The 27454-nt window shown below is 54.8% G+C and overlaps 1 protein-coding gene across 4 annotated transcripts in view; it reads right to left on the reverse strand.

Moving 5' to 3' along the window:
• CRTC3 (CREB regulated transcription coactivator 3) overlaps positions 1 to 27454 on the reverse strand; it is a 98549-nt gene that overhangs the window by 7843 nt on the left and 63252 nt on the right. For all 4 annotated transcript variants that reach the window (XM_051834279.2, XM_051834277.2, XM_017337564.3 and 1 more), the window contains 7 exons: positions 23448 to 23509; positions 21797 to 21859; positions 18276 to 18376; positions 11724 to 11759; positions 9580 to 9665; positions 8148 to 8197; positions 2429 to 2646 (listed from right to left, as the gene is read on the reverse strand). In XM_051834279.2, the coding sequence (XP_051690239.1) occupies positions 2429 to 2646; positions 8148 to 8197; positions 9580 to 9665; positions 11724 to 11759; positions 18276 to 18376; positions 21797 to 21859; positions 23448 to 23509 (616 nt within the window). The remainder of the gene's footprint in view (positions 1 to 2428; positions 2647 to 8147; positions 8198 to 9579; positions 9666 to 11723; positions 11760 to 18275; positions 18377 to 21796; positions 21860 to 23447; positions 23510 to 27454) is intronic.

The following is a 27454-nucleotide window of genomic DNA, read 5'->3' on the forward strand; positions in this document are numbered from 1 at the left end:
CCCACATGGAGATGGACGATGCTACCGGCGCCAGCTGTGGGGAGCAGGAACCTGGGGCCCAACGACAGATCCCGTTAGCGCTGCCTGGACCTCTGTGGCCTCTGGGAGCTGTGTTCCCAGGAGGCCTTTAAGGCCCTTAGCTCATCAGGGAGTCACAGGAAGGGACACTCCCCACAGCCCCGCCCCCACCTCCCACCCCAGGGTCCCTCTCATTGTTTTTCTGGAAATTGCTCATCACGGCCTAGTCTAATTCAGGGAAAGGAAGTTTTAGCTGGTGCTGTGTTTATTTTGAGGGAGGGCTGAACTTCACATGAGTAAGCCTGGGGCTGCAGGGTCAGGAGGTGCACGAGGCCTGGCACGGAGCGGCGGCACTCGGCGAATGGACGTGTAGTCTCACCCCGCAAAGCCGTGTTCTGAAGTTCAGTCCAGCATCCTCCTACCAGCAGCGGGGGTGAGCGCACTGTGTTGTTTTCTATTGATAAACAATTAAGTGTTCCACAATTGTTGTGATGCAAACCAAAAAAATGATAAAATCAGGCATTCTGAGCTGGTGAGATTGTTTTTAAAAGGTAGAAAGACGGCGATGACAAAAGCCTGGGCAGTCTCCCAGCACTCAGCAACCTGGGAGAAGGTCAGAGACGCGGCTGGGTCAAATAGGAATTCAAGCTAATACCTGACTTTAGATTAAGGGGGAAAACCTCATTCAGAAAGAGCTCAAACACCCTTGAGAAACCTGTGGACCGAGCATTTTAAGGAGTGCATAACAATTATAAAATCTTGACCCTGGGGACAGGCAGCAGGTAAGGCACCTCTTGGGATGCCGTCATCCAGTAGCAGATACCCTGGGTTCTACTCCCGGCTCTGGACTCCAGCTCCCTGCTAATGTGCCTGGGAGACAGCAGATGATGGCCCCAGCACTTGGGTCCCTGCCACCCACGTGGAGACCCAGATTAAGCTCCTGGCTCTTGGCTTCAGCCTGGCCCAGCCCCAGCCCTGGCTGTTGAGGGCATCTGGGGAGTGAATCCTTAAAACAAGACAAAACTCGACACAGGTTCTCAGCACTTTGTTCTGGACCACACAACGCTCTTCTGTGGACGCTAACAGCCAGTAAGATTTTCAGCTGGAAGCAGCGTCAAGGGCTGTATCGGAGAACACCTGGTTCCTCTAGACCTACGGGTGCCGTGTGAAAACGTGGCTTTGCTTCTGTGGCCACGGCTGTCCTTGCTCATGGAGAATTCGCCTAGACGGAGACCTGCCCAGGCTCCGAGTCGAGAGATTCTACAGGTCCCGAGAGCCTCTACATGGAAGCTGTGAGGCCGGTGTCTTTGCCACAAAGAACATCCTGGCCTCCAGAGCAAATCCTCGAAACACACTGGACCCCGGACGGCGCCCTGCAGCCGGCCACTCTCCCTGCACATGGTCTCTGCCCACAGTCCAGCCTGGTCACTCCCTGCACAGGGGCTCTGCCCACAGTCCAGCCTGGTCACTCCCTGCACAGGGGCTCTGCCCACAGGGACTGAGTTCTGAACATGAACGCCTGGACACAGTGGATGGAAGACTTGCTACTATTAGGGACAACAAAAGGACCCCCAAAGCCCCGAAAACCAGAATAAAGGAGGCGTCTAACAGTAATTCTTTAAGCCTGGAGTGGTGTTGCACAGTGGCAGCAACACCGGAGTGATCAGAGGACCTGCCAGTGACTGCCCCGAGTGAGGTCGGGTTGCCGGTGAGCTCTGATCTGCGTGCGCCACGGGGCAGCACACATGGCCTCCGCGGAGGACGCCTTCCCAGCCGGCGGCTGTCCTGCAGCGTCTGCCTTGGCGGCACTGCCACGGCCCAAGCGAGAGCTTCACGGGGTGTGTGTGAACCGTGCACAATCAGACCTGCACAGCAACGCTTCCAGGGCACGGCCCTAGGCGCTTCTGGCAAGTTGGACCGATGACTTTGAACCTGGGTGTGTGTGTGTGTGTATATATATATATATATGTATATATATATAAAATTTTTTCCTGAATACTGCTGTCTTCACTATAGCCACTTAAGCTTTCTAAATTTCAAAATCTTCTCATTTGAACTCCAAGGGGGAAATGGAGGGCTCTCGAGAGACGGCTTAAATGGTAAGACACTGCCCTCCGTCGACAAGGGCAGGGCCACTGTTCAGCCAATGTGGAACAGATGGTTATTTCTTGACTCTGGTTATGGTCACCAAGTCCCCTGGAGACCAGGGCTGGGGAAGATGATGAGGAACGAGGCTCATCGATGCTGTCCCAGCTCACCCCAAATCCCACAGAGAGAGCCCCGGAGGCAAACAGCAGCAGTGCGTGGAGGCGGCAGGAGGATGGGTGCCTCTAACGGAGCTTTGGCTGCTGCCGCTGGCCGGGGGCTGCTGTGGACGAGCCAGCAGGGGACACAGGCAGGGGACACTTACCGGAGGAGCTCCTTATCCCCAGTTGGGTCATTGCAGCCGGGAGGTTGCCCACGCTGTTCCCCATACTTGTGCCACCGAATAGGTGGTCACTGGCATCCAGGGAGGCTGGCAGGGGCGCCGAGTAGTGGAGGTTGGTGAGGTCTGGCAGTGACCCGCCCGTGTTCAGGGTCCCCAGGAAGGGGGAGAGGCCCATGTTTTGACCATTATGTGGAAAAGCGCTGAAAGAAGGAAGGTAAGCGTCACTTTCTACAATGCGCCTGGCTGTTGGCAACAGGACACGTGAAACGCCTTGCCCTGCCAAACAGGAGCAGGGGACGTCAGAGACGGCCTGGCTGGGCCTGCGCTCCATGTTCCGAGACCTCAGAGCACAACCCCTTTACCTCCTGCACTACATGGGTGAGGTCACCTATCCCCGCCCTACAGAAATATCTAAGGCCCGGTTAGGTGACGGATGCCAAAGCACTGTGAAAATTGTAAGCCATCATGTGAGGCACCACTTATGTTATATGGTTCTTTGGGACAGAGTTTCCAACCAAAAATAAACATCTCCAGGGAACTACATGTTTTTCAATTTTAAGATGTATATTTTTAAATATAGTCTCCATAAACTTAAAGTAAGAAAGAGATGCTGCATTCATTCATTGAAGCTACGGGGTGGGTGTCTGCCGTAGCAGGGGTGGGATGCCTGCACCCTGCACCGCAGTGCCTGGGTTCAAGCCCTGACTGCTCCCGATTCCAGCTTCCTGCTGGCGCATACCCTGGGAGGCAGCAGGTGACGGTCCCAGTGGTTGGGTCCTTGCCGCCCATGTAGGAGACCTGGGTCAAGGAGAAGGAGTGGTCAGGCTCACCCCTAACATTTGCAGATGGGGCCACATACCACCTGCTCCAATTCTTAAAAGTTACAAATCAAGGGGTCAGTGCTGTGGCATAGTGGGTAAAGCCACTGCCTGCAGTGCCAGCATCCCATATGGACGCTGGTTCGAGTCCTGACTGCTCCACTTCTGATCCAGCTCTCTGCTATGGCCTGGGAAAGCAGCAGAAGATGGCCCAAGGCCTTGGGCCCCTGCACCCACATGGGAGACCCGGAAGAAGCTCCTGGCTCCTGGCTTCAGATCAGTGCAGCTCCGGCTGTTGTGGCCATCTGGGGAGTGAACCAGCAGATGGAAAACCTCTCTCTCTCTCTCTGCCTCTCCGAAGCTCTTTCAAATACATAAATATTTTAAAAAGTAAATAGAAAGTTCTGTATGGAAGGAACAGACCCTTCAGTGAGCCTGTTCTGTACTTCAGTCTTGGCAAACTGTACTTCCTGGATAGCTCGGGAGGCCACACTCAGATGTGGAGTTCCCAGACTCTGGAGTTCTGTGCTAGAACCATGCAGCGAGAGGCGGCCCGGGCTGCAGTCCACAGCCCCTGCTCTACCCCGCCAGCTCTGCAGCCTCCCCAGCCACTCCTGAGGCCTTGGGGGGTGCATGGGTGGTGGCTCTCCTTGGCCTCCACACCCCACGAGAACTGGAAAGGGCAGGGCTGGGGAAGGGGCCCCAGCCCAGGTCTGAGGGGGCCATTCTCGGAGCTCACGCACTGCAAGGCACGTGTGACAGACTGGTCAAGCCTGAAAAGGCCACACAGGCGGAAGCACTGCGTGCCAGGTCCAGTAAGGGCTACGAATAACCAGTGGGTACAGTGCCACTGGGAGCACCACAGCCCCAGCTGCCCCATCAGGGTGGGCCGCGGAGGGAAGGGTTAGCCAAGGACCTGGAGCAGCACGGGGGTGGCACAGTCCAGGGGCGCAGGGATGAAGCGGGAGAGGCAGGTGAGTGAGACCTCACAGGGAAGGTGGCGCCACTCTGAAGTCTGGTCATGACTGCAGGTTGGCTGTGGCACAGCACTTAGAGAGGCCACTGTGGTCACAGCTCGGGGACAGCCTGAGGGTGCAGAGCAGCTGGGACCCTCACAGCACCCAGGCCTGTGCTAGGAAGAGGGACTGCAGAGGAGAATGGCTGGAGAGGCCCCGGTAGCCTGGAATGAATGGAGCTGAGGGCTCGTCCCTCAGTCCAGTGCATGCCTGCAGGAGACTCGACAGAGCCCAGAGACAGTGCCAGGAAGAGGGTAAGTCATGGTACAGCGCGACTGGGCCACTGAGCAGGGCCCGGCAGAGCCTGGACCCGGGCCGCGTGGAGGGAGTGACCAGCAGGCTCCCTGGAGGACGTCTGGGTTATGCTGAAGGCTGCAAGACTTGGGCGTCCTAGGCAGGAAAGCCACGCATGGGCAGGAGCGGGCAAGCGTGAAACCACACCATGTGCCCTGGCCACCGTGGCAGGGTCTGGTTTGGGAGGAGGGGGTAATGGAGAGAGGTGGGGCTGGAAATGCAGACAGAGAGCACTGGGGACTGCGGACCTGAGACGCCCGGGGAAGGCTGGCTCCATGCTTCTCAGGAGGGCGCCTGAGGTGCGAGGAGCGGAGCCTGGCGGTGGGCGGTGAGTGCCCACTGATGGTGCTGGGTGGACGGCCAGCCCAGAGGTGACAGGAGCATGGGGACCGGCTGGGGAAGGACTCCCAGGGTCCAGGGTGGCGGCTGGCGGGGCCGCCCACTCAGAGAGGGACCCAGGAGGGCAATGAGTAGATCGGGGGAAAGGGAGGGGATGTTAAGATGATTTCCAGTCTAGACACTAGGACTTTCTGTCACACAGGGCGGCATGGGCTAGGGATGTCACCCACCCGGTGGGTCCTAGAGGATGTAACTGGTGCTCTTGACAGTCCCGCTGGCTCGCGGAGGCCAGGCCAGGCCGGGCGGGTCAAGGGCTGGACAAGGATGCAGGAAGCCCAGAGAGGAAACGCTCTTTCTGAGTGGCGGGCGGCTGGTACAGCAATTAAGACGCTGCTTGGGATGCCCGCCTCCCACACTGGAGGGCCCGGGTTCGAGTCCTAACTCTGCTTCTGATTCCAGCTTCCTGTTAATGGAGAGCTGGAGAGGCAGCAGCTGATGGCCCAAGGGGTCCCGCTGCATTGTGGGAGACCAGGATTGGGCTCCTGGCTCCCAGCTCCAGCTGTCTCTCTGTGTCTGTCTGTTTTTCTCTGTCAAATAAGTAAGTAAATAATTTCTGAAAAAGTGTGGCTGAGAAGTCTGAAAACCAAGAGAGAGGGATAAGCAGTGGTGAGGTGCCCCAGACAGGGCCAGGAACAGGGATGGCAGCCCTCGTGGAGGGGAGGGGCCCGTGTGCTGGCACTGGAGGAAGAGAGCTGACCCCACTCCTCTGCAGGTGACACTGGGCAGGGGGAGCGGGGCCAGCCGTGGAGGTGTGGTGTCAGGACTGGAGGAAGAGAGCTGACCTCACTCCCTGCTGGTAACAATGGGGGGGGGGGGGCGGGCAGCCATGGAGGAGAGGTGTCTGGCTGGCCGGTGGAAGATGAATAATTCTAACTGTAGAAAAACTGGATGTGAACCTTGTCTTTTGGATGGTTTGAGGTTAAAGTGGAATGGAGACGCTAGAGCTGCCCCCCACGGGAGCAGAGGGGCTCAGTGCCTGGGAGGAAAAGGAGCAGAGGTCTGAGCGGGCAATGAGGCAGTGAGGAGGGTGAGGGAGGAAGGAAAACGCTGTGGCCATCGGGAGCCACGTCAGGAGGGGCACGCCCAGCAGCGTCCCTGCCGCCGAGAGGGGCACAGGTGGTCGCTTTCCAAATACAGTCGCCATCTCCTGGAGCCAGCGCTGACTCGGATCCATGGCAGGTAACGTTCTCCCTGGCTCTGAACTCTCCAGTAACTCGGCTCGGCTCTACGTCAGATCCGAGCTCCGCCAGCTTCCGGGTGCCCCAGCCCACTCCTGCCTTGGGGCCTGGCGCCCTCCCTTCTGATCCGGGTCACATGTCCTCTAACCAGAAAGGCCTTCCTAGACAGCCTGCTCTCTCCGTCTCTGCTGCACTGACCAACCCCGGGCACACGAGGTCCTGACTGCTTGCTTGTTGTTGCATGTCTCTAGTGTTGCACTAGAGCACGCGCCCCGTGCAAGCAGGGCCTGGATGTGCTGTTCCATTCACCTTCTCCCCAGCGTGCAGAACGAGGGAGTCAATGAACAGGAGTCACTGAGTGGAAAGCTGCCTCCAACACGCGCCCAAGAGAGAACTTTCTCTAGCTAAGACGCGCTTGCTTGAGAGCACGTGGGGTAAACGAGTTGCATCCTCCTGAGCCCCGGGCATGCCTGTCTCGGGCTGGCCTGAGCCACCTTGGCCCTGGCTGCACCCCTGGGCAGGTGGGCCTCTCTGTACGGCCGCATGTCCAGCAGGCTTTCTGAGAAAGGGCCCACCCTCTTCCCAGCTCAGCAGGCTGTTAGCTGACAGGAGTTCATATTTAACCAGCCCAAAAGAGTCTGGGCGTGACTGGAACGCATCGCCGTGAAATGCTGGGCTCGCGGCACCATCGCCTGTGAGGGCTGCCTGAAGCAGACGGGGTTCTCAGACCCCCTGAGACGGTGTCGGGGCCACATCAGATCGGCAAGGGTCTCACAGTCAAAGCACGCTGGTTGCGCCCTGGGAAGACTCGCTCTTTGGGAATGGGCAGGGCTGCGCTGAGGGACAAAAACAGCCCCGTGAGCTGTCAGGTCCCTGCCCACCACGTCCCAAAGGGCAGTCCCTGGGGAGGCCCTGGCAGAGTTCTCGGAGTGGCCAGGGGCGAGGAGCAGCTGCGACCCCAAAACCTGCAGCTGCCTCGCCCGACTGTTGGCATCCAACCCCACGCACCAAGCAGCCTCGGCTTGCGTGGCTGTACCGTGTGGGTGTCCTCACCCCTCGCCCCTCCTCCCCCTCCCTCAGGCTCAGTGAGCTTCTTTCTTCACTTCTGTTAGCTCTCAAGCTGTGTACTACTAACTCCATTCATTAACGAGTGTTTCCAGAGAGAGCATGATGCTGCCAATTTTTGTATTTCTTCATCTTGTTTTTTTTTTTTTTTTTGGACAGGCAGAGTGGACAGTGAGAGAGAGAGACAGAGAGAAAGGTCTTTCTTTGCCGTTGGTTCACCCTCTAATGGCCGCCGCGGCCGGCGCACTGCGGCCGGTGCACTGCGCTGATCCGATGGCAGGAACCAGGTGCTTCTCCTGGTCTCCCATGGGGTGCAGGGCCCAAGCACTTGGGCCATCCTCCACTGCACTCCCTGGCCACAGCAGAGAGCTGGCCTGGAAGAGGGGCAACCGGGACAGAATCTGGCGCCCTGACCGGGACTAGAACCCGGTGTGCCGGCGCCACAAGGCGGAGGATTAGCCTAGTGAGCCACGGCGCCGACCTTTATCTTGTTTTTAAAAAATTGGTAACACACACACACACACACACACACTCCTAACAGGTACCATTTCAACCACATTCAAGTGCACGGTTCAGTGGCAGAGGACATGTGCAGGTGCTCCCTGAAGCAGCTTCTGTGGGTCTGTTAGCTTCTGCTCCCCTTCGCCCGAGGCCATCACGGCAGCTGACACCAGGGCCTGGCAGGGCACGAGGCCAGCGGGCTCCCCTGGACGCCTGCTTCTGCCTCCACCAGGCGCGTATGCGTTTACCACGAGCCGTCTGTTGGCAGTCTTACCCGTCACCACGGTTATGTGGCTTCACGACTTTAAACCCGTGAGACACAGGACCAAAGGAGAGCGTGGTCCGAACGGCCCACGCAGCAGGTTGGTCCATCGGAGCCTTCAGCACGCCCCCCCAAACCCCACGCACACTGCGAGAAAACGTCACTTACTTGCCACCTCCGACGTCACAGGACCGAGGGCGCCCTGACAGGGACTGAACCTGGGGAGAGACGAACAGAGTGGGCTTACTCACCCTGTGTGTGTGTGTGGGGGGGTCCCTGTGCCCCCGCAAGTGCCAGCGCGTGGGACACAGGATACAATCTTCTCCAAAAAGGCCAATGTTTCCACCACGTGGGATCTGTAAATACTAGGGCTCTTCAAGAAGCTCATGGAAAAATGGAATTAAAAGTTTATTTTGGTGCAAAAACACCCCCTCTGAATGGGGTCTGCATCAGCAGGAAGCTGGGACTGGAACGCAAGCACCCCACGGGGGACGGGGGCATCCCTTCCCCGAACTCTCTGGAGCCCCCGCTGACATTCCTGCTCCTCCGGGTCTGAGGGGAAGGAAAGGAAACAAAACAGAGGGAATGCCAGAAGGGGACGAGTATTTCAGCCGGGAGACACGCGCCCGGCGGGCAGGAGCGGGCACCACAAACCCGCAGGAACGGATGGAGGGGCCCCTCCTTCGCGCCGCTGTCCCCTGCGCTGGGGAAGCCGGAGCTGTCCTTTGAGAAAGGCATCTGTGCCTCTCACGGCCAAGGAAGACACAGCCTGGCTATTTCTCCTGCGTGCACACACGAGCGTTTCGAATCCTGCCTCCCTTCACTTCCCCTCCCAAGCTTAAACACCATATCCCTCTCGTCTCAGAAAACCGAATTTCAAGATCTCCTAAATGCTCACAGAGGCCTCAGGAGACTTGCCAGGAGGCGGGGCCTGAGCCAGACGGCTCCCAGGTGCTCCACGGGTGGGGGTGGTTTCGGGACAGCACGAGCACACGCACCAATGTGGCAGTACGGCTGGAATGCCTGCTGTCCTTCAAGGCCAAGATCACTTCCCTATGGGAGGGAAGGCCGAGCTGAGCACCCAGGGCCCCTGCCGCCCACATCCAAGACCCAGACGGAGCTCCCGGCTCCCAGCTTCGGGCTGGCCCGGCCCTGGTTGTTGTGGTCGTTTGGGAAATGAACCACTGGATGGAAGCTCTCTGTCTCCCTGCCTCACGCATACAATGGAAATCAATAAAACTCTTTAAAAAATAAATACTTTTTAAATAAGGTTGTCATTTGTTCTGGACTGAAGCTGGAGATGGAGAGATGTTGGTCACAAAACGGAAAAAACCTGCCTGGGATTTGTCAGCAGGTTCCGGAACTCTCAGGACACGAAGGCGATGTGGGGGAGGGAGAGGCTTTCGGATGAGTAAGTTCACCTGAGAACAGGAGGCCACCAGGCCACTGCACCCAGTCAGCAACACACTAGGGAACTTTTAGCTTGAGGCATCACCCCCTGGGATGGTCTTCTGATCCCTGCCCCCAGACAGATCCTCTTGTTTTGGTCTCTGAGTGCCAACCTCCTGGACGCCACACGCCCCGAGCGCCGCTCACCCACCTCCTTGGTCTCCCACAGCTGTTTTGGCAGTGGCTTTGGAACATTTAACAGATTCTCTTCTTTCACCGGGCCAGGAAAAGACACGACTGCAAGAGGGAGAGAGAAAAGCAGCACATTCATCGCATTAGAAGGCAGCCGCCCGCCTCTCGCCAAGCAAATCGTCTTTGTAAACAAATGACCGATTTAAGAAATAGTTATTGCCAGTCTAATGGGGGGAGGCGCTTTGCACCTTAGCCCAGCCCAGGGGCTGCAGAGACAAACGAGACTCAGGTTCAGCCTCTAAGGAGCCAATCATCGAGTCCTGGCAGGGCTGAGCCCGAGAGAGCCCCAGGGCTGCCACCTAGCAGTTGGGAAGCGCCCGGGAAGGCGCTGGGACTGGGAAGCCCTTTGGACACAGGGGACAAGTGCATTCTGGGGCGGGGGTTAAGCCACACTTAGAGTAGCTGCAGAAGGGGCGGTGGCAGGGAAGAAAGTGTGGAAGCTGAGGCTGGGTCAGGGAGGCCCTGCCAGGTGGGCAAAGGAGAGTGCGGAGGGAAGAGGCCTCGGAGGGACACGAGGGCCTTGGAGACAGACTCGGCTGGGCCGAGGGCAGGAGGGGAGCCAGGAACCTGAGGGTTTGAGACTGGGCCGCTGACAGTGCCCTTGGCCCCTGCTGGCCGTTGAACACCAGCCTGGCTTCTCGCGGGCTGTTCCAGGGCTTTCTGCCCCAACTCCCTCAGTCACACCAGCCAAACAGGAATGCCGAGGGGCAAAGCCAGCGAGGACTTTTGTTCTCCAGGCCACAAGACAAGGATCAGCCCTCAGGAATTAACAAATGACCTGACGTCAGGCAGGAGGCTGGGTCACAGGTGAGCGCTCAGTGACCACGTAAGCCCCTGGGGTGACTTGCCGTGGCTGTCCTGCCTGAGCCTGGCTACCCAGAGTCCAGGAAGAAGCCACTTAACAACAGGGACCACAGCCTCAGAGCAGAGCTGACAGAAGGGCTTGGAACAAAAAGCCTACGAGGAAGTTTACTGGATCTTCTACTTAATGAAGTTGAGATAAAATGAACCAGGTACGGATGGGGTGAGCCCGAGACGGGGCGCTGGACAGCCAGCCCTCGCGTGAGCACTGCCCCAGGCTTTCTCAGCGTCCCGGTGCCCTGATACCCAAGTCACTGCTGAAGAGCTCATTTTGCCCACAGCCTGATTTTCTTTCCTGAAAGGTCACCTGGGCTGACGTGAATACTGGCTGTATTGCCAGCTCCGTGCGGGGTGGAGCCTGTTACCGCATTGGCTGCTGGGAGGGGCTGCACACAGTGCCTGGGAAACGCTGGCTCCCAGCAGCCTGCAGGGCACGTGTGTGAAGCCATGAAATGGGAGAGCAAGGGCTGGAGGCTGCAGGGTGCTGCTGGGTGCCAGGGGCAGCTGCAGGGCTGAGGGAGGTGGGACCCAAGGTTCTCTGAGACCATTGTTTTCAGCCTCTTTTTCATATCCAGGTTTTGCTGGGAGCTCTTCAAAGAATTCACTAGGGGAATGCAAACAACCCTAAAGCCATTTCTTCACCTGGCCTCAAGATCATCTGTGCTAGATGTTTTCACTTCTCATGATTTTTTTTTTCATGGCCTATCGAGGCTTGCCCAGAAAAGGAGCACGCGGGGTGATGCCAGAGAACTGTCCCCCGTTTATCTTATGACCCTTATCTCTGTGACATACGAGCATAATTTGGTTGTTTATTTTCATATGATGAGAATTAAATTTTAGATTATGGAGGTTTGGGGGCCTGGTTACTGAATGAATCAATGAACTGTTTTTGTCCATGGTGGCTCACCAGCATTATTTTAATTAGCTTCATGAAACTCAGCATCAGGAGATGACAAATCTCATTTCGCAGCCGATCTGCATTGCCCCGGCGCTGTTGATTTACGTCGCCAATTACTGACTCACAGAGGCTTCCTAGATGGCACAGATGGCGCTGACTGCCAAGTGACCGGTTCATTCAGATTTTCATGTGACGGTGGGACTGTGGGGACCTGGCGACAAGGAACCTCTGTAATCTAACCACACCCTGCCTTTGGCATTCGTGTTCTGCAGCACCTCAGGAAAGCAAACCAAGCAGCAGTTGCCAGCACTGGGGGGCGCGCTGCTGAAAGAAGGCCTACCTACCTTCCCCATGTCCATCATTCTCGCCATCGCAGAAACCTGGTGGGAGGAAGAATAAAGAGCACTCAGGCGGAGCCTTCACTCCCACTTGTTCGTGAGATTAGCAACATTCTGAGTTGAAATCGAATTCTGGAAATTCTAAGGCCATTTTGATCTTTCAAGGCATGTGTGGGGAGCAACCTGGACTGGACTGAGTTACTGGAATTAAGACTTATTCTATGCATCTGCTCTCCCACAATATGGCGCTGGGAGAGGAGAAAACAGCTTCTACGCAGCTGCCTCTTGCCAACTTGAGTGATGACCTCCAGGAGCTGATCCTGCTCCTGATTGGAGGAGAGCAGCGTACTCGGCGTGTGGGTAGCAGAGTTGGGATTGGCGGAGGAGGACTATAAAGGAGGAGAGAGACAACATGCACCAGGAACATCTAAGAGGGAACATCTAAGAGGAACACCTGTGCAGCCCCCGAGAGAGCCGGCTGGTGGTATGCCGCTCCTCCGCGGAAGTGGGGAAAGTGGCCAGGGGGAACCGCCCTTCCACGGAGGTGGAAGGGACGGTAGCCAACCCGGGAAGAACCAGCAGCAAACCCGGGGAGGGCCGAGCAGACGAAAGAACAGCGCAGGGTCCTGTGTCGTTCCTCCACGAAGACGGGGAGCGACATAATGGTGCCGTGACTCGGATATGAAGCCTAGGCAGGGTTTAGTGTCGTTCCTCCGTGAAGAGGGGGAGCGACAGCATGTTACCATTTATACTAAAAAAAAACAAGCTATGGGTAATTTGCATGTAAATTTGATTCTCACCCGCTTCTCTTTAAAATTGTCTCGGTCTTAAATTTTCTCGCTGCTACTGTGCTGAGTGAAGAACAATTTCTGATGAAGCCTGAGGCCCTCTCTACAAAGATGGAAGCGCTCCTCCAAATGCCCGGGGGAGGGGGGCTGGGGCAACTTCAAAGGGCCCTGTCGCCACTTGGTGTCCTTAGGGACAAACCGGAGGGTCCATGCTGCTAGAAGTTGTTGATCGTAACTCTTGCACAAATTATTTAAAATACATGTATCTGGCGGCTAAGTCAAGTTAAAGGGTAAATGTGGGCCAGCGCCACGGCTCACTAGGCTAATCCTCTGCCTTGCGGCGCCGGCATACCGGGTTCTAGTCCCGGTTGGGGCGCCGGATTCTGTCCCGGTTGCCCCTCTTCCAGGCCAGCTCTCTGCTGTGGCCAGGGAGTGCAGTGGAGGATGGCCCAGGTGCTTGGGCCCTGCACCCCATGGGAGACCAGGATAAATACCTGGCTCCTGCCATCGGATCAGCGCAATGTGCTGGCCGGCGGCCATTGGAGGGTGAACCAAAGGCAAAGGAAGACCTTTCTCTCTGTCTCTCTCTCACTGTCCACTCTGCCTGTCAAAAAAAAAAAAAAAAAAAAAAAAAAAAAAAAAAGGGTAAATGTGATAGCTCTTCACAAAGTGTTTACAATCTGACCTGGAGTAAGTGCTGGCTGGATAAGTTACCTTTAATCCTATAGGATATGTTGCAGATGACAAAGTGTAGGATTTCTTATTGCTCCAAGTTAAAACTAAAAGACTGTGCCAACAATATAATTTTTTTAACCATTCTCCTTGGAGCAATCAAATACATCAAGATGAGTTTTTAGCACAGAACAAGGACAAATTTTTGCGTTCTCAAGCCTTTACAGCTCACTCAGTTTCTGGATATGGTTGATCTACGTTAACCTGATTACTCTGTAAAACTTCAACAAAATGCCTCGTAGTCATTCATTCGACACTGACTTCTTCAGCTCTTGCACTAAGGCTCAGTGGAGCCAGTGATGCCAGGCAGGCAGAAGACAGGGCACTGCAGCAAATGCCATGGCACCCGTGGAGAGGTCGGGGCAGGCACAACAGTGACGCCCCAGGAGCACCCAGAGGTGCACAAACTTAAGTGCGTGCACAAACACAGGACTTCTCTTAAAACCCAAGCCGGTGCCTGGGGACTTCACTTCAGTGAACAGAAAGCCCACTTGGGTAAGCATGCTAAAATGTGCATTCTTGGGCCCCCCACTCAAAGATTTCAATCCAGAAGGTGCGAGAGTTGCCTGAAGAGCCCGCATGTTTAAGCATCATCTTGGGATTTCACGGCAGAAGGTGCTGGGCCCTGCCCTTTGAGGGTTGGCCTGGGCGGCTGCTCACTTAACCAGCAGTGTAACGCATCCAGGGAAGGGGCTTGGATCAACAGAGCATCAGAAAATGAGGGGCTGAGAGGCAAAGTGCTGTCAGAGGGGAAGCAGGCAGCTTCTAATGCCTCTGCTCCCCGGGACCTTCATATCAGCAAAGGGCAGGGAAGGCGACCACCTGCTCACTAAAATGTGGTCAGCCAATTGAAAATGAAAACCCAAGCTCTGCCTGCCCATCTGGTAGGGTTCGGTGAAGTGTGTCAACATCACTTGTGGTTTAATTACCATAGACTCCACTGAGGACTGCCTGTGAAAATGCACCTGTTAGTGCCCAGGACGAAGGCTTTGTAGAACAGGTGGCACCTGAGCTATGTGCAAAGGGACGCAGATGATAACAAGATGCTAACGACTGGCCAGGCACCTCACACATACGATCTCATGAGACCTTCACACACTCCATGCAGGAGGCCGCTCCCAGCCCCCAGACTGCACTGCTCCTGAGTTCCGGGCCTGGAGCCACCTGTGTGCCTTCAGAATGGCCCTGTCCCTAGCCAATTTGCTGTCCCTGGAAGGAGCTAGACAAGCACAGGTGAGGTTGAAGGGGTTGCCCTGTACAGAGTCAGAAGGGTGAGAGGAGGAGCTGTGTGGCAGGGGCAGGGGGAGGCACAGCCTGGTTGCAGCACAGGGTGGGAGAATGGGAGATCGGGCTGGGGAGAGGAAGGCTTTGGTGAGAAGTGTGGCCAGGTGTCAGCTGAGCTTCAGAGAGGGTCTTGCAGCAGATATCAGATGGATCCGAGGAGGAAGCCTCAAGGCGCGGAGGGCAGGGAGGAAACCAACATGATGGGATGGACAAGAGCAGCAAGGCAGGGCACCGACCGCAAGCACGGAAAATAGGGCAAACTGGAGGCAACCTGCAGACGCCAAGAGCGCAGTGAGGACCCAGCTGCTGAACGGGTGAGAAGGGCGTGGGAGCGAGCGCCAAGAAACACGGCTCTCGGGTTTGATGCTGAGGTGACGGAAGCACTAAGCTGGCATCTAATCCAAACATCCAAGCCTACGCTAAAAAACAAAAACAAAAAACCTACCAGCTACAAACAAAGGGTTAAAAAAACACACAGGAACGAGTTGTGACTGGATATGGAAGCAGAGGAAATCAAGTCTCATCAGTCCCACAGGGCATGGGACAGGGTGGCCAAGGCTGCATCTGCGTTCCAGGAAGCCTCGTGGCCCCGGACGGGGAGAGCTGACCTCTTGGACAGCGTGGGACCGAGGCCTTGCTGCTCCTGTGCACTCCCAGGCCCAATGGCCTAAAATAACCCCCCAGGCCGGCAGATTTGCAGAGCAGCTGGGAGGGTGAGGGGAAGGTGCTTTGCCTAGGATGAGTCCTGGGCCCCCTGCCTCCCGGGTGACCGTCCTTTTGCTCTCCTCCAGCCCTGGGATGTTTTGTACCCTGAGCCCAGCCAGGTGATCAAGTGTTATGAGCACTTTCACCTTTCAGGGATACTGCATTTAAAACCCTCTCAATTCTGCAGCTCAGAGCTTACTGTGAGTTAGAAGGTCCCTGGGTTCCAAAGCACCTGCCACCCCCCACAGGTAGTGACATTCAGCAGCCACACTGGGCACAGAGAAGGCCACTCTCACGCTAGCTGCACCCTTAGCTCGAGACCACTCACTGGGGGCACCCCCTGTTGGCGAGGAGAGGAGGGGCGGGGCGGGGGCTAGCGCACAAGCTTGCTGGTAATTCAGGCGCACTTGCTGCCAGGGCATGCGGCGCCATGACTGTGCTGAGGATGACTGACGTGGGACTGACAGCTCTCGGACACAGACCGCGCTCTCGGACACGGCACTGTTTACTGCTCGCGGGGTTCAGCCCCTTCCCGGTGGCAACATGGACAAGCACGCCAGGCTCGGGGCTCGGGGCTCGGTCTCCACTTGCAGAGAGCGGTGCAGCCTCGCGGCTCCACGTTCCCAGTCCTTTTTCTAATCTTTGCTTTATTTGGTTGGTCTTATTATAAGAAATACCTGGTTTTTTTTTTTTTTTTTTTTGCAAAGCTTGTTGATATTTTTAAAATTCAAAAGGAAAGAAAATGAAAAACTCTAATGAACTACAGAAGGAAAATGCATGAAACTATTTTAAATAGCTCCCACCAACAAATATAATTCTCCAGAAATAATTCCCATCCTTGGAGACTTGAATAATATTTTAAACACACTGGCTTTCTCGTGTAAACACACCCATATTTGGATGTGTTTCTGAGTCCCGCTGCACTTGTGGGGCGAGGCGGGCGCAGGCGCACGGTGCAGGCGGCCCTGTTGTGGCTGTCACAGGCTACACTGTCAGCTGATCTGAAAAGCTGAGATGGCCACAGCCACGGTAAATCCAGGGACGCCGCTGCAGGACGTCTGTCCGTCTTCCTGCCGTCTGCCTGCATCAACGCTTGGATTCCTGTGCTGGCCTTACGCATCCTCCTGACACCTTCTGACGGCCCGCACTTCTCCCCTTGCAGGCTACATCACTCTTGCACAAACACTCCGTCGCCCGTCATCACTTTCCCTACTTTTTCTCTTTGCATGCCGGCCTCAAAAATTCTTTACCTAAACCACATACAATCCCCTCGCCCCTCTAGGCCTTTGGTCCTTTCCAGGGAAGCATAAACTTTGTGCAGAGGGCGAACGAAGGCTGGGCAGAGGCAGGAATGCAAGCACTTCGGGGCGGAGATCCGTCCATCTTGCTGGCTCTCAGTCCAGGCACGCAGGCCCTGCTGCGCCCACCGGCCCTGCACTGATGGTGTCTACTTTATTTTTTTTTTTAAGGCTGTGTTTACATAGCCCCGTCTCCACCTACCCTGAAGCTGAGCTTCCAGGTTCCCACACAGCCCACTTCTCTAAGCAGTGAGCAGCGGGCCTGTATCTGATTCCAACATTACCGCCAACTTCACTCTCCTATTCCCATGTGCGGAGACATGAGTGGATGGCCCTAGCCAGTCCTGAGAGCTCTCATATGTGATACGCAAACCCTTGTTTAGGCCAATGGAGTCTTCTTGGACTGCACCAATGGAACAAATGTAGCAACAATTATTAAATCCCATTCCTCTTATATGCAAGGAAATAAAATCAACGGTGTTCTCCTGGGAACAGACTATTTGGGCTCTAAATGGTCCAGAAAGTAAAGAAAACCAACATTTATTTATTCCCATGGCCCTAACTACTTGTGGACGAGTCCGTCTGCACAGGGAATGGATCATTCAGGACGGCTGACGCCCTGAAGGGCAGCCGTGGGCTGCATCCCAATGGAGAGGCCTCAGGCGTTAGTGCCCAGTGAGTCTCCCTGTGGGAGCCATGTGTGATTGCTCTCACTCCCCCTCCAGGGAGGCCCCACTGAGCCAGGCGCTGCACTAGGACCACTGAGACGCTGTCAGAGGGAGGGAAGCCTGGCCAGGAGGAGCGGCGGCCAGGAGGGGCAGCATGGGGAGCTCTGGGAGGTTAAGGGGGATGTGGAGATGCCGGCTGAGGAGTGAGAGGGCCAAGGACAGCTCCACAGAAGGGCGCGCAGCTGAGGCCCCGGATGCAGAGGTCACAGCCAGGGGAGCCAGGCATGCGGAATAGAAGGCCAGAAGGGAACAAGAGGAAGGGCCAGACCTGAGAGGTTCCCACGGCTGCCGTGGGGAGCGAGGCCGGGAGTGGCCATGGGAGAGAGGTGTGCACAGGCGGATCCTGGGCCCTTCTTAAGGTGAGGTGGTGGCACCAAGGGCTTTAAGCAGGGGCATACGATGACCAGATGCGGGCCCACTGGGAGCCTCTCCACCCTGTCACTCACTGGTGGTCTGACTGGCAGCATGAGACCAGGCTGGGCAGGTGCTGCTGGCTCTGACCGGGCTCCGCCTTGCCCCCAGGCTTGGCCGAGAGCCCCTCCCAAGGACCGGGGGACACTGGGGCCAGGACTGCTGGCCCCTGGGAGTTCTGTCAGGCCTGGACCCACAGGGAGAAGCCGCTTCCTCCTCTCTGGTCCGGCAGTAACAAAGCTGCTCTTTAGCTCCCTCGGTCCTTGCTCCTCAGTGTGTTCAGGTCCTGGGCGGGAAGAGAGGCCCCTCAGGAACTCAGCATAAAATCAGCTGGAGGCTGGCAGACAGGAGCAAGGAGACGGGTTAGGAAGCAGGGGCAATAGGCCACGGCTAAGAGGATGCTGAGAGAAGGGAAGGGAGTGGACGGCCCAGCGCTGCCAAGGCGGGACAGTGGCCCGGGAGGGAGAGGGAGCCTCCCAGCGGCCTCCTCCGGCACACTCGGCCCGGCCGAGCGGGCAGAGGGCAGGTGCGAGCCGAGGAAGCTTCTGCCTCTCGGCTCCTTGAGGACAGAGCGGGAGCACAGCACGGTCAGCAGGGGCCTGCGGGTCTTACCCATGCACGGGGCAGGCCAGGCCGACGGGGCCCCTCCTCCGTAGGGGTCCTGGGGCTTGGTGCTCAGAGCACTCGTGTGAAGAGCAGAGTCAGAATTGGTCCTAAGGAGGGGAGGAGAGAGTCTGACTGAAAATCCGTTTTTCCTTGGTGAAAATGTGATGTTCTTTGCTGGGTATTACCAACGGGGAAGAAGGCGAGGATAACCGCTGACAGTCACCCCCGATCGCGGGGCCAGGACCTACCTGGAGTCCCTTACGGCGGTGATGAGGGACTCACCTGTGCCCAAAAGCCTGTACGCGCACAGCCCCACGGCGAGGCCGAGGGTGCAGGGACCCACGCCCGCGGCCTCACACCAGGCTGCCCTCTCACGCCTGCCTTCCCCCTTGCAGGAGGTGGCTGGGAGCAGGACGTGTGGGCCAGGTGTCTGGGTCACCCACAGCCACGGTTCCCAAGCCCTTGCAGGCAGACTGCAAGGTCAAGGCCATTCTCAAAGGAACACTAAAGTGCACTCTGCCTCGGCCCTTCCTCCTCGTGGGGCACGGGGTCTTCCGGCAGCCACGCGGCTGTCACGCACCGCACACAACCAGCTGCTCCAGGTTTGCCAAAGGCACGACACGCATCTCAGGAAACGTTTTTCCAGTTAAGTTGTGCTTCATAGAAAACTGCTTTACACTGCTCCCATTTTAAGGTTTAAAAGATTTTAAGTTTTGAAAACTCTGATTAACATGTAATGCCTGTACATCTCCATGGGGTTCTGTGCAGCATGGCATAACTGGTCGGCCAGGGCAGCCAGTGACCCATGCCTTATCTTTTGTGTTGGGAGCCAGGCAGCGCCTGTCCTCTGTGGCTTCCGGCTCTGTGGGCAGTGCACAGCGCCTCACTGGGAACTGTGGTCACGGCACCGTGCTGTGTGGCACTGGAGCTTCCGGCCTCCGTCAGACTGTTTGCGGACCCGTTTTCCAAACTCCCTCTAATTTCCTCCCTTGGCAATGTTTTTTATTTTAGAAAATATAATTGTGTCTCCTGGGAGCCGGCGCCATGGCTCACTTGGTTAATCCTCCACCTGTGGCGCCAGCATCCCATATGGGCTCCAGGTTCTAGTCCTGGCTGCTCCTCTTCCAGTCCAGCTCTCTGCTGTGGCCCAGGAAGGCAGAGGAGGATGGCCCAAGTGCTTGGGTCCCTGCACCCGCATGGGAGACCAGGAGGAAGCACCTGGCTCCTGGCTTTGGATCGGCATAGCTCCGGCCATGGCAGCCATTTGGGGGGTGAACCAATGGAAGGAAGACCTTTCTCTCTGTCTCTCTCTCTCACTGTCTAACTCTGTCAAATTAAAAAAAAATTGTGTCTCCTTTAACAAAGATATCATCTATGTTACATAATTTATTGTTTTTAAATGCATTAAGAAGTCTCTTTTTAAAAATCTCTCCATTTAATTTTTAATAACAACAGATAGATATCAATAGATAAACTCATAACAGAAAATGCTCTTTGAGGGTTTCAGTGTTTTTTTTTTAGAAGTATTAAGCAGACTTCAGACAAAAAGGTTGAAGGGCAAGTGTTTAGCTTAGCAGTTCAGTTGCCAATTAAAATGCTCACATCCCACGCTGGAGTAGGTTTGATACCCAGCCCTGTTAACACACACCTCTGCAGTCAGTGGTGATGGCTCAAATAACTGGGTTTCTGCTCTAGCCCCAGGCCATCCCTAGCCATTGTGGGCATCTGGGGAGTGAACAGGTGGGAGGGAGCTCCCTGTTTATCTGTCTCTCTCCCAAAAAAATCTTTTTAAGTTTGGAAATCATCGATTTTAGCAAATTCCTCTCCTACACAGATCCTATCTATACACAGCTATGGTGCCAAGACACAATTATCTATCTTATCTGAGGGTCAAACTGCCGTAAGAATGGCTTCTGAGTGACTTCAAATGAGCCCAAAATGCTTCTTTGTGGTCCTCAGAGAAGGGAAGAGGCCAACAAGGATGCACAGTGCATCTGAGAACCCGCGGGCTCTGGGATCAGGGTCCAGCTCTTCACACATCCAGTGAGACCCGAGGGAAGCCCATCAAATGCACAGAGGCAACGGGGAAAATGGGAACGCAGGCCAGGTGACAGGCCACACCCAGCAGCCACTGTTCACTTTGCTAAGTATGTTTACAGTGTTTAGTGAAATTTACAGGTAAACACCGTACACCCAGCGGGCCACGGGATGTAGGTGGGAGCTGGGGGGCAGACAGAAGAGACTGGGCTGGCAGACGTGACGGTGGATGGAAGCTGAGGACAGGCACAAGGGGCTTCTTACAACCATTCTTCATTTGTGTCTGTTGGAAATTTTGCACTATAAAAAGGGTTTTTACTTTTCTTTTTCTTTTTTCACCTCAGTTCCTTTGCATATTGGCTAAGGGGCCTTGGACAAGTCATTTAACGTCTCAGGAGAGAGAACACTCTGCGGAGGGTTTTGTCAAGGTCGAGAAAGTGGTCCAGGGATGAGCATCCCGCACAGCTCCTGGGACATCCGCCTCTCGTGTCGGAGTGCTTGGGGTCAAGCCCAGCCTCGGCTCCCGATTCCAGCTTCCTGCTGATGCACAGCCCGGGAAGCAGCAGGTGACGCCTCAAGTACTAGGGTCCCTGCTACCCGTGTAGGAGACCTAGATTGAGTTTGGGGCTCCTGGTTTCACCCTGGTCCTGGCCCAGCTATTGTGGGCATTTTAGGAGTGAACCACTGGATGAAAATAAGTTTCCCTCAAATCAGAAAAACAAAGCAAAACAAAGCAACAAATGTCCTCTGAAGAATGTAAAATCATCATGCTAATAGTTGACATTTATGGAATACTGATGCTTCCCCTGTATTAACTTATCCAATCCTCACAACTGCCCCATGATACAAGTACAATTATCTCTACTTCTTAGATGACAAAATTGAGGCCTACAGGTGTTAAATAATCTACTCAGGGGGCTGACGCTGTGGTGCTGCGGGGAAAGCCGCTGCCTGCAGCGCTGGCATCCCACACGGGCACTGGTTCGAGACTCGGCTGCTCCACTTCCGATCTAGCTCTGCTGTGGCCTGGGGAAGCAGTAGAAGATGGCCCAAGACCTTGGGCCTCTGCACCCACATGGGAGAAGCAGAAGAAGCTCCTGGCTCCTGGCTTCGGATCAGTACAGTTCCGGCAGTTGCGGCCAATTGGGGAGTGAACTAGCAGATGGAAGACCTCTCTCTCTCTCTCTCTCTCTCTGCCTCTTCTCTCTCTGTGTAACTCTAACTTTCAAGTACAATAAATAAATCTTTGAAAAAATAATCTACTCAGGGTCCCACAGTAGGAGGCAAACCCTGACAGTCCCAACCCAGAACTCATGTTTGCACACTGTGTGACACTGCTCCTGTAGACACGCAATAAATGGTGGATTTTCTTTAAACATCAACTATAAACACACTGTGGTAAGTGGATAATACGTAGGGAACATCAGAACAGTCAAATTGCCTGGTCTCCTCCTCTAAACTTGACTTCTACCAGGAAACAGTCCACGTACCTGTTAAGCGCAGCCGTCAGCCTGAAGCCTGGATGCTTTTCTTCTTTCCAAGGAGGCTGCTGCCTTTAAAAGCCAGAGCAACATAAAAGGAAAAGAAGTTCAACCCGCAGGGAGTAAAGGAGAGCTCACGGCCTGTTTCTGAGCACTGGTCTTCTCCTCCCTTGCTACACACTGCGAGGCACCCACAAGTGCCCCATGCCTCACCCAGCTCGCACATCATTGTTCAAACGAGGTCAGACAGAATGAGCTCCCTGGTTCCCGTGTCTCTGATTTCCTGATAAAAACTGCTGCAAACCCACAGCGCAGGGTTCAATGCTGGGCACAGGAGGACTTAAAAATAAAGGCAAACAGGCTCTCTGAATGCCTTTTGAAATCGTTCACACTGACGGCCAGCTCCTCTCCAGGGGACAGAAGGTCTCTTTGCAGATGAAACACCCTGAGTGTGTGCGTAGGTGGTGCCCTGGGAATGCTGCAAGCAGATGCCTGCGTTCGCCTATGGACGGTCACTGAAGAGAAATGTAACTGCTACAGTTACCCAGGTGACAGAAACGTCAGTCTGGGGCCAGAGTCTGTGACGCCAGCATCCCATGTGAGTGCCAGTTAGAGTCCTGGCTGCTTCACTTCTAATCCAGCTCCCTGCTAATGTGCCTGGAAAAGCAGTGGAAGATGGCCCAAGTGCTTGGGCCCCTGCACCCACATGGGAGACCTGGCTCTCCTGCCTTCAGAAGCCTGGCCCAGCCCCAGCTGCTGCGGCCATTTGGGGAGTGAAATCAGCAGCTGAAAGATCTGTCTCTCCCTCTCTGTAACTCTGCCTTTCAAATAAATAAAGGTTCAAAAACGAAACGTTAATCTGACTCACCCTAGTGCTCTGGAAAGCATAAGACATTTGCTCTTGGATACACTTAAGGGAAGTATCAGTTTGGAGATGGCTTTTTCTGATTTGAAATAAAACACTGTGTTTGGCCTACGACCTTGAATTCCAGGAATCTTCAGGGTGGCTGAAGCCCTACTTGAGGTGGAGGCCAGCTGCTCCCCATCTTCATTTCCCTCCCCAGCCCTAGCCCCATCATTCACAGCAAGCGTCCACTCTGTGTGTGCTCAGAGAATGGACAGGGAGCAGGCTCCGGCTCAGGGAGCCAAGTGCTCCCGACAAGTGCGTTTCAAGTGCCTCCCACGTCTGCCCTGGAGGCGGGACAGGAACCCACACGCACCGTGGCCGCAGCAGTCTGCTCCAGTCAGCCTCACGCCCGCCACCCTCTCTAACGGGGTAACAGCACTCAGAGGCCGGGCACAGGGGCACTTCAGGGGTCCTTATTCTTCTCAGCAGCTTTACCAAGGCCCCGGAAGAAAAGGCATTGATGGTTCAATGTCTCAGATGCACGAATAGCAGATCCGAGTATTCTGCTGGTAAATGTACGCCGAGTGTGTTTCTACTTGGTTTTAGGTGTGAAGAGTTCGATTTACTTAAATAACTTTCCATTTTGACTTTCATGCAAGCCTGAGATTAGACATGGAAAGATTTTTTTTTTTAAGGAGAAAGCAAGATTCTACGTTTTGTATTAGACTTTTCTGACACTTTCAAGGTGGACAAAATATAGTGAAATCACCTACAAATGCCCGTGCGCATCACACCTCCTGAACTACGACTTACCTCGGCCAGCTCTCGTCTAAGGGCTGTGAAGAGTAATTGGCTCCAAAAGCACTTCCATCAAAGTAGAATTTTTAATAAAGGAAAAATAAAAGTAACGCAAAGTTGAAGCACAATTTGAGAAGCCGGAGCTGCGGAGGGTTAGACAGTGCCGTTTTGTCTCCCACCTTTTTCCCCCACCCGATGGCTCTCGCTCATCCTCCAGGCCTCCCACGCTGCCACCCTCCGGGACAGCCCACCCTCCACCTTCTACCCATGGCTTCTCCGTGCCGTTCCTTGGCTTGTTTCACCTGCCCAGCATCTCGTCTTAGAGAATGGCCTCCACTGCCGGCCCACCCCTGTAAGACTGCCGTTCCCTGCAGGCCTTGTACGCCCCTGGAAGGACTCGGGTACTCCCAGTCAAGGAGGCTCACACCCCCACCGCCACCGCCACCGCCGGAAGGAGCGATTGGCTCAGGCATGGCTCCTGATACAAGCAGGACCAAGCAGGGTAGTCCTGAGGGAGAAGAGGATTGCCTCTCAGGGTGAGCCCGGGGTCCCCCCGGGGGAGCATGAAGTCGGCACCCAGGCACAGTCTCAGGACACCCTGTGCTCCCTGGCCCAGTAGCACAGCCAGCAGGTACACCTTCTCCATGGGAAGCTGGACCCCTGGCCCTTAGCGCAGAGTGACCTGTGCACACTTCCCAGGGGGGTCAGCCTGCTGTCCCCTGCACCCACGTTCCCAGTGCACAGAGATACATGGGATGCGGCATTCTATGAGGGGCCTCAAACCATGTGTTACAAAAAAAAAAAGCTAGGCATGGATTTAAAGAAATTTTGTGCTGAAAGAAACACCTTTCAATCTCACTTTCCACAGCCTCTCTGAAGTACCCCTTTCACCCTGACTCAGCGCTGTTTGTGCTGACGTAGTTACCTGGATAATCTTCAGAGGTCTCTCCCTGTGCTGTTCTCAGGGACCCTCCAGCCAGCGAAGTAAGACCAGGCTCTGCAGGCTGCGTAACTGCACTGCAGCGGCCTGGGCTCCACCCCACACCCTGCTCTCCGCCTCTCCCGGGTGGAACACGGCCTCCTCGTCACCCACCAACCCCACACCCATGCCACTGTCTCCTCCATCACTGACACACTCAGCAGCTGTCAGCCTCACTTTGGATTGCAAACCTTCCTTTCTTAAGGTGAAATCACAAAGAAGATACAACATATACATGAAGACACTGAAAATTTAGCAATGGACATTAACACACACGTGGTCTGCGCCAGGCCTGTGCTGAGAGAGTTCACACTCATTTAACCCTAACAATCCCAGGAGGCAGATGACGTGCGGGGACTTCAACAAGTTTGGGGAAGCCTTTCTGTCTTTGGCTTTCGGATTCTTCTCTAGCCTCTTCCCACGCTCCCTCCTTGTAGGCAACTCTCTGGCCCACTTGCAACAGGCATCTTTCCATGCAGGGCTGCAAACACTCACGCGTGAATGTATATTCACTCTTTCTCTTTTAAATAATCCTGCCTCACTTGTGCACTGCAAAAAAAAAAAAAAAATTTCCATTTGTGGAAAACGGAATGGACGATAAACTTATTTTGGTCGCCCAAAATTTGAAGTCCAAGTACACAGAAAACAGAAAATAAGTACCTGTAGTTTCTGGGAAGGAGGACAGAAGCAGTAAAAGACATATCGACTGCCCGGGCGCAGCAGGAGAGGGGACCTAGCCCCTGGCCTGGGGCTGCTGAGTGAATGCAACATCTAGAATCAGGAACACATGCACATGAGTGAGTTCTTGGTGGTCCAGGGTAAAACGTTCACTTTGCTGGGAGAAGCATTAAGATTGCTATGTGTTTTCTGTTTTCTTTGTCCTATTTCATTATCTTTCTTTTTTTTTTAAGATTTTATTTATTTATTTGAGAGGTAGAGTTATAGACAGAGAGAGGAGAGACAGAGAAAGAGAGGTCTTCCATCCGCTGGTTCACTCCCTAAATGGCTGCAACGGCCAGAGCTGGGCTGATCTGAAGCCAGGAGCCAGGAGCCAGGAGCTTCTTCCAGGTCTCCCACACGGGTGCAGGCGCCCAAGGACTTGGGCCATCTTCTACTGTTTTCCCAGGCCAAAGTGAAGAGCTGGATGAGAAGAGGAGCAGCCAGGACTTGAACTGGCGCCCCTATGGAATGTCAGCACTGCAGGTGGAGGCTTATGCCACAGCACTGGCCCCCATTACCTTATTTCTCAACCTGACCCCGGGATAGGCATTTGGCAGAGCCGTTAAATGGTGCTTGGGACACCCACAATCCATACTGGAGTGCCTGCGTTTGGGTCTTGGATCTGCTCTGGATTCCAGCTTCCTACTAATGCACCCTGGGAGGCAGCAGAGATGGCCCAAATACCAGGGTCCTTGCCACCTATGTGGGAGACCCAGGTTGGGTTCCTTGCTCCTGCCTTTGGCCTGGCCCAGTCCTGGCCAGTTACAGGCATTTGCGCGGGGGGGGGGGGGGGGGACCTGCAGCTGGACGATCTTTCTGTATTTGTCTCTCCCTCTCAAATAAATTAAAAAATAACATAAATTTTAAAAAGATCTGGCCCTGAGCCAACATAATAAAGCAGATACACTTTCAAGAGAGCCATTTCTTCAGCCTTCACTGTCAGGCTGAATGTGTGCGGAGTTCAGATGAGCACAGTGCACAGGGGGCACACAGGAGGCGAAGGCAGTACGGAAGGGAGAAGGCCTGTGAGAGCCGCGGCCTGGCCCTGTCTCAGCAGAGCCCCTAGGGGAGGAGCCTGTGTGCTCTGCCTTTCCCTTTCCTGCAGGCTTTGATCAATCTCTGTCCAGAAGGGCTTAATTTCATGCAACAGAAGTTTGTCTGGTACACCGGCACCCTCAAGGTCAACTCTGTTAATCCTGTCTCACCTAGTTGAATGGATTTTTTAAAAAAGATTTATTTTATTTATTTGAAGGCAGAGTTGGTGGGGGGGGAGGGAGGGAGGGAAAGAGATAACTTCCATCTGCTGGCTCACTCCCCAAATGGCCACAAGGCTGAAGCCAGGAACCTAGAATTCCACCTGGGTCTCCCACGAGGGTGGCAGGGCCCAAGCTCTTGGGTCATCTTCTGCTACTCTCCCAGGTGCAAGAGCGGGGAGCTGGATTGGAAGTGAAGCAGCCAGGACTTGAACCGATGCTCCTACAGGATGCTGGTGTCGCAGCGCAGGCAGCTGCTTAATCCACTGTGCCACAAGACCAGCCCCATGATCGAGCGGCTATTTTCAAAACCCAAGAACGGTGGCACTACAAGCTTACGGTTAAACTCCACAGAAGGAAAAACCTAGGTTTATTCTTTGGAAGAGTTTAGAAAACTTCATTCATTCAGGTGACTTTAATTACTCACGAATACTGACGTGCCTGAAAGAACCACCTTAATACAGAAAACACAGCTGTTTGTAAACTTGAATTTATCATTTGACGTGAGCAGCCTCCTGGAGTACCTGCTGGCTGCCCCTTGTGAGCAGAAGATGAGCGCCGGCTCCGGGTTCCACAAGCCACGGCAGCTCCTCCTCTGTCACCGCCCCAGGTAGGTAAGCTAGCTAAGCCTTTGGCTGGCAGTGTTTTCCCCTTAGAAAGGAGGGACAATGAAAGGATAAGCAAGGGGGAAGTGGCTACAATGGATGTAATAGAAATTAAAGTTTAACAATATCTTCACCAGGTGTGTGTGTGTGTGTGTGTGTGTGTGTTGTGCTTCAGTGGGTGAGGCCACTGCTTGGATGCCCACACAGCCCATACGGGAGTGTCTGTTAGCACCCAGCCCCTCCCCTTCCGGTCCAGCTTCCTGCTAATGTACCTGGGAGCAGCAGATGATGACCAAGTACTTGGGTCCCTGCCACCCACGTGGGAGACCTGGATGGAGTTCCTGGCTCCTGGCTTCAGCCTGGCCCAGACCCAGCTGTTGTGGGCATTTGGGGAGTGAATCAGCAGATGGAAGATTCTCTCATATTCTATCGGTTTCATTCTGCCTTTCAAATAAAACAAATAAA

This window comes from Oryctolagus cuniculus, chromosome 12, assembly GCF_964237555.1.
Source record: "Oryctolagus cuniculus chromosome 12, mOryCun1.1, whole genome shotgun sequence".
Taxonomy (NCBI): domain Eukaryota; kingdom Metazoa; phylum Chordata; class Mammalia; order Lagomorpha; family Leporidae; genus Oryctolagus; species Oryctolagus cuniculus.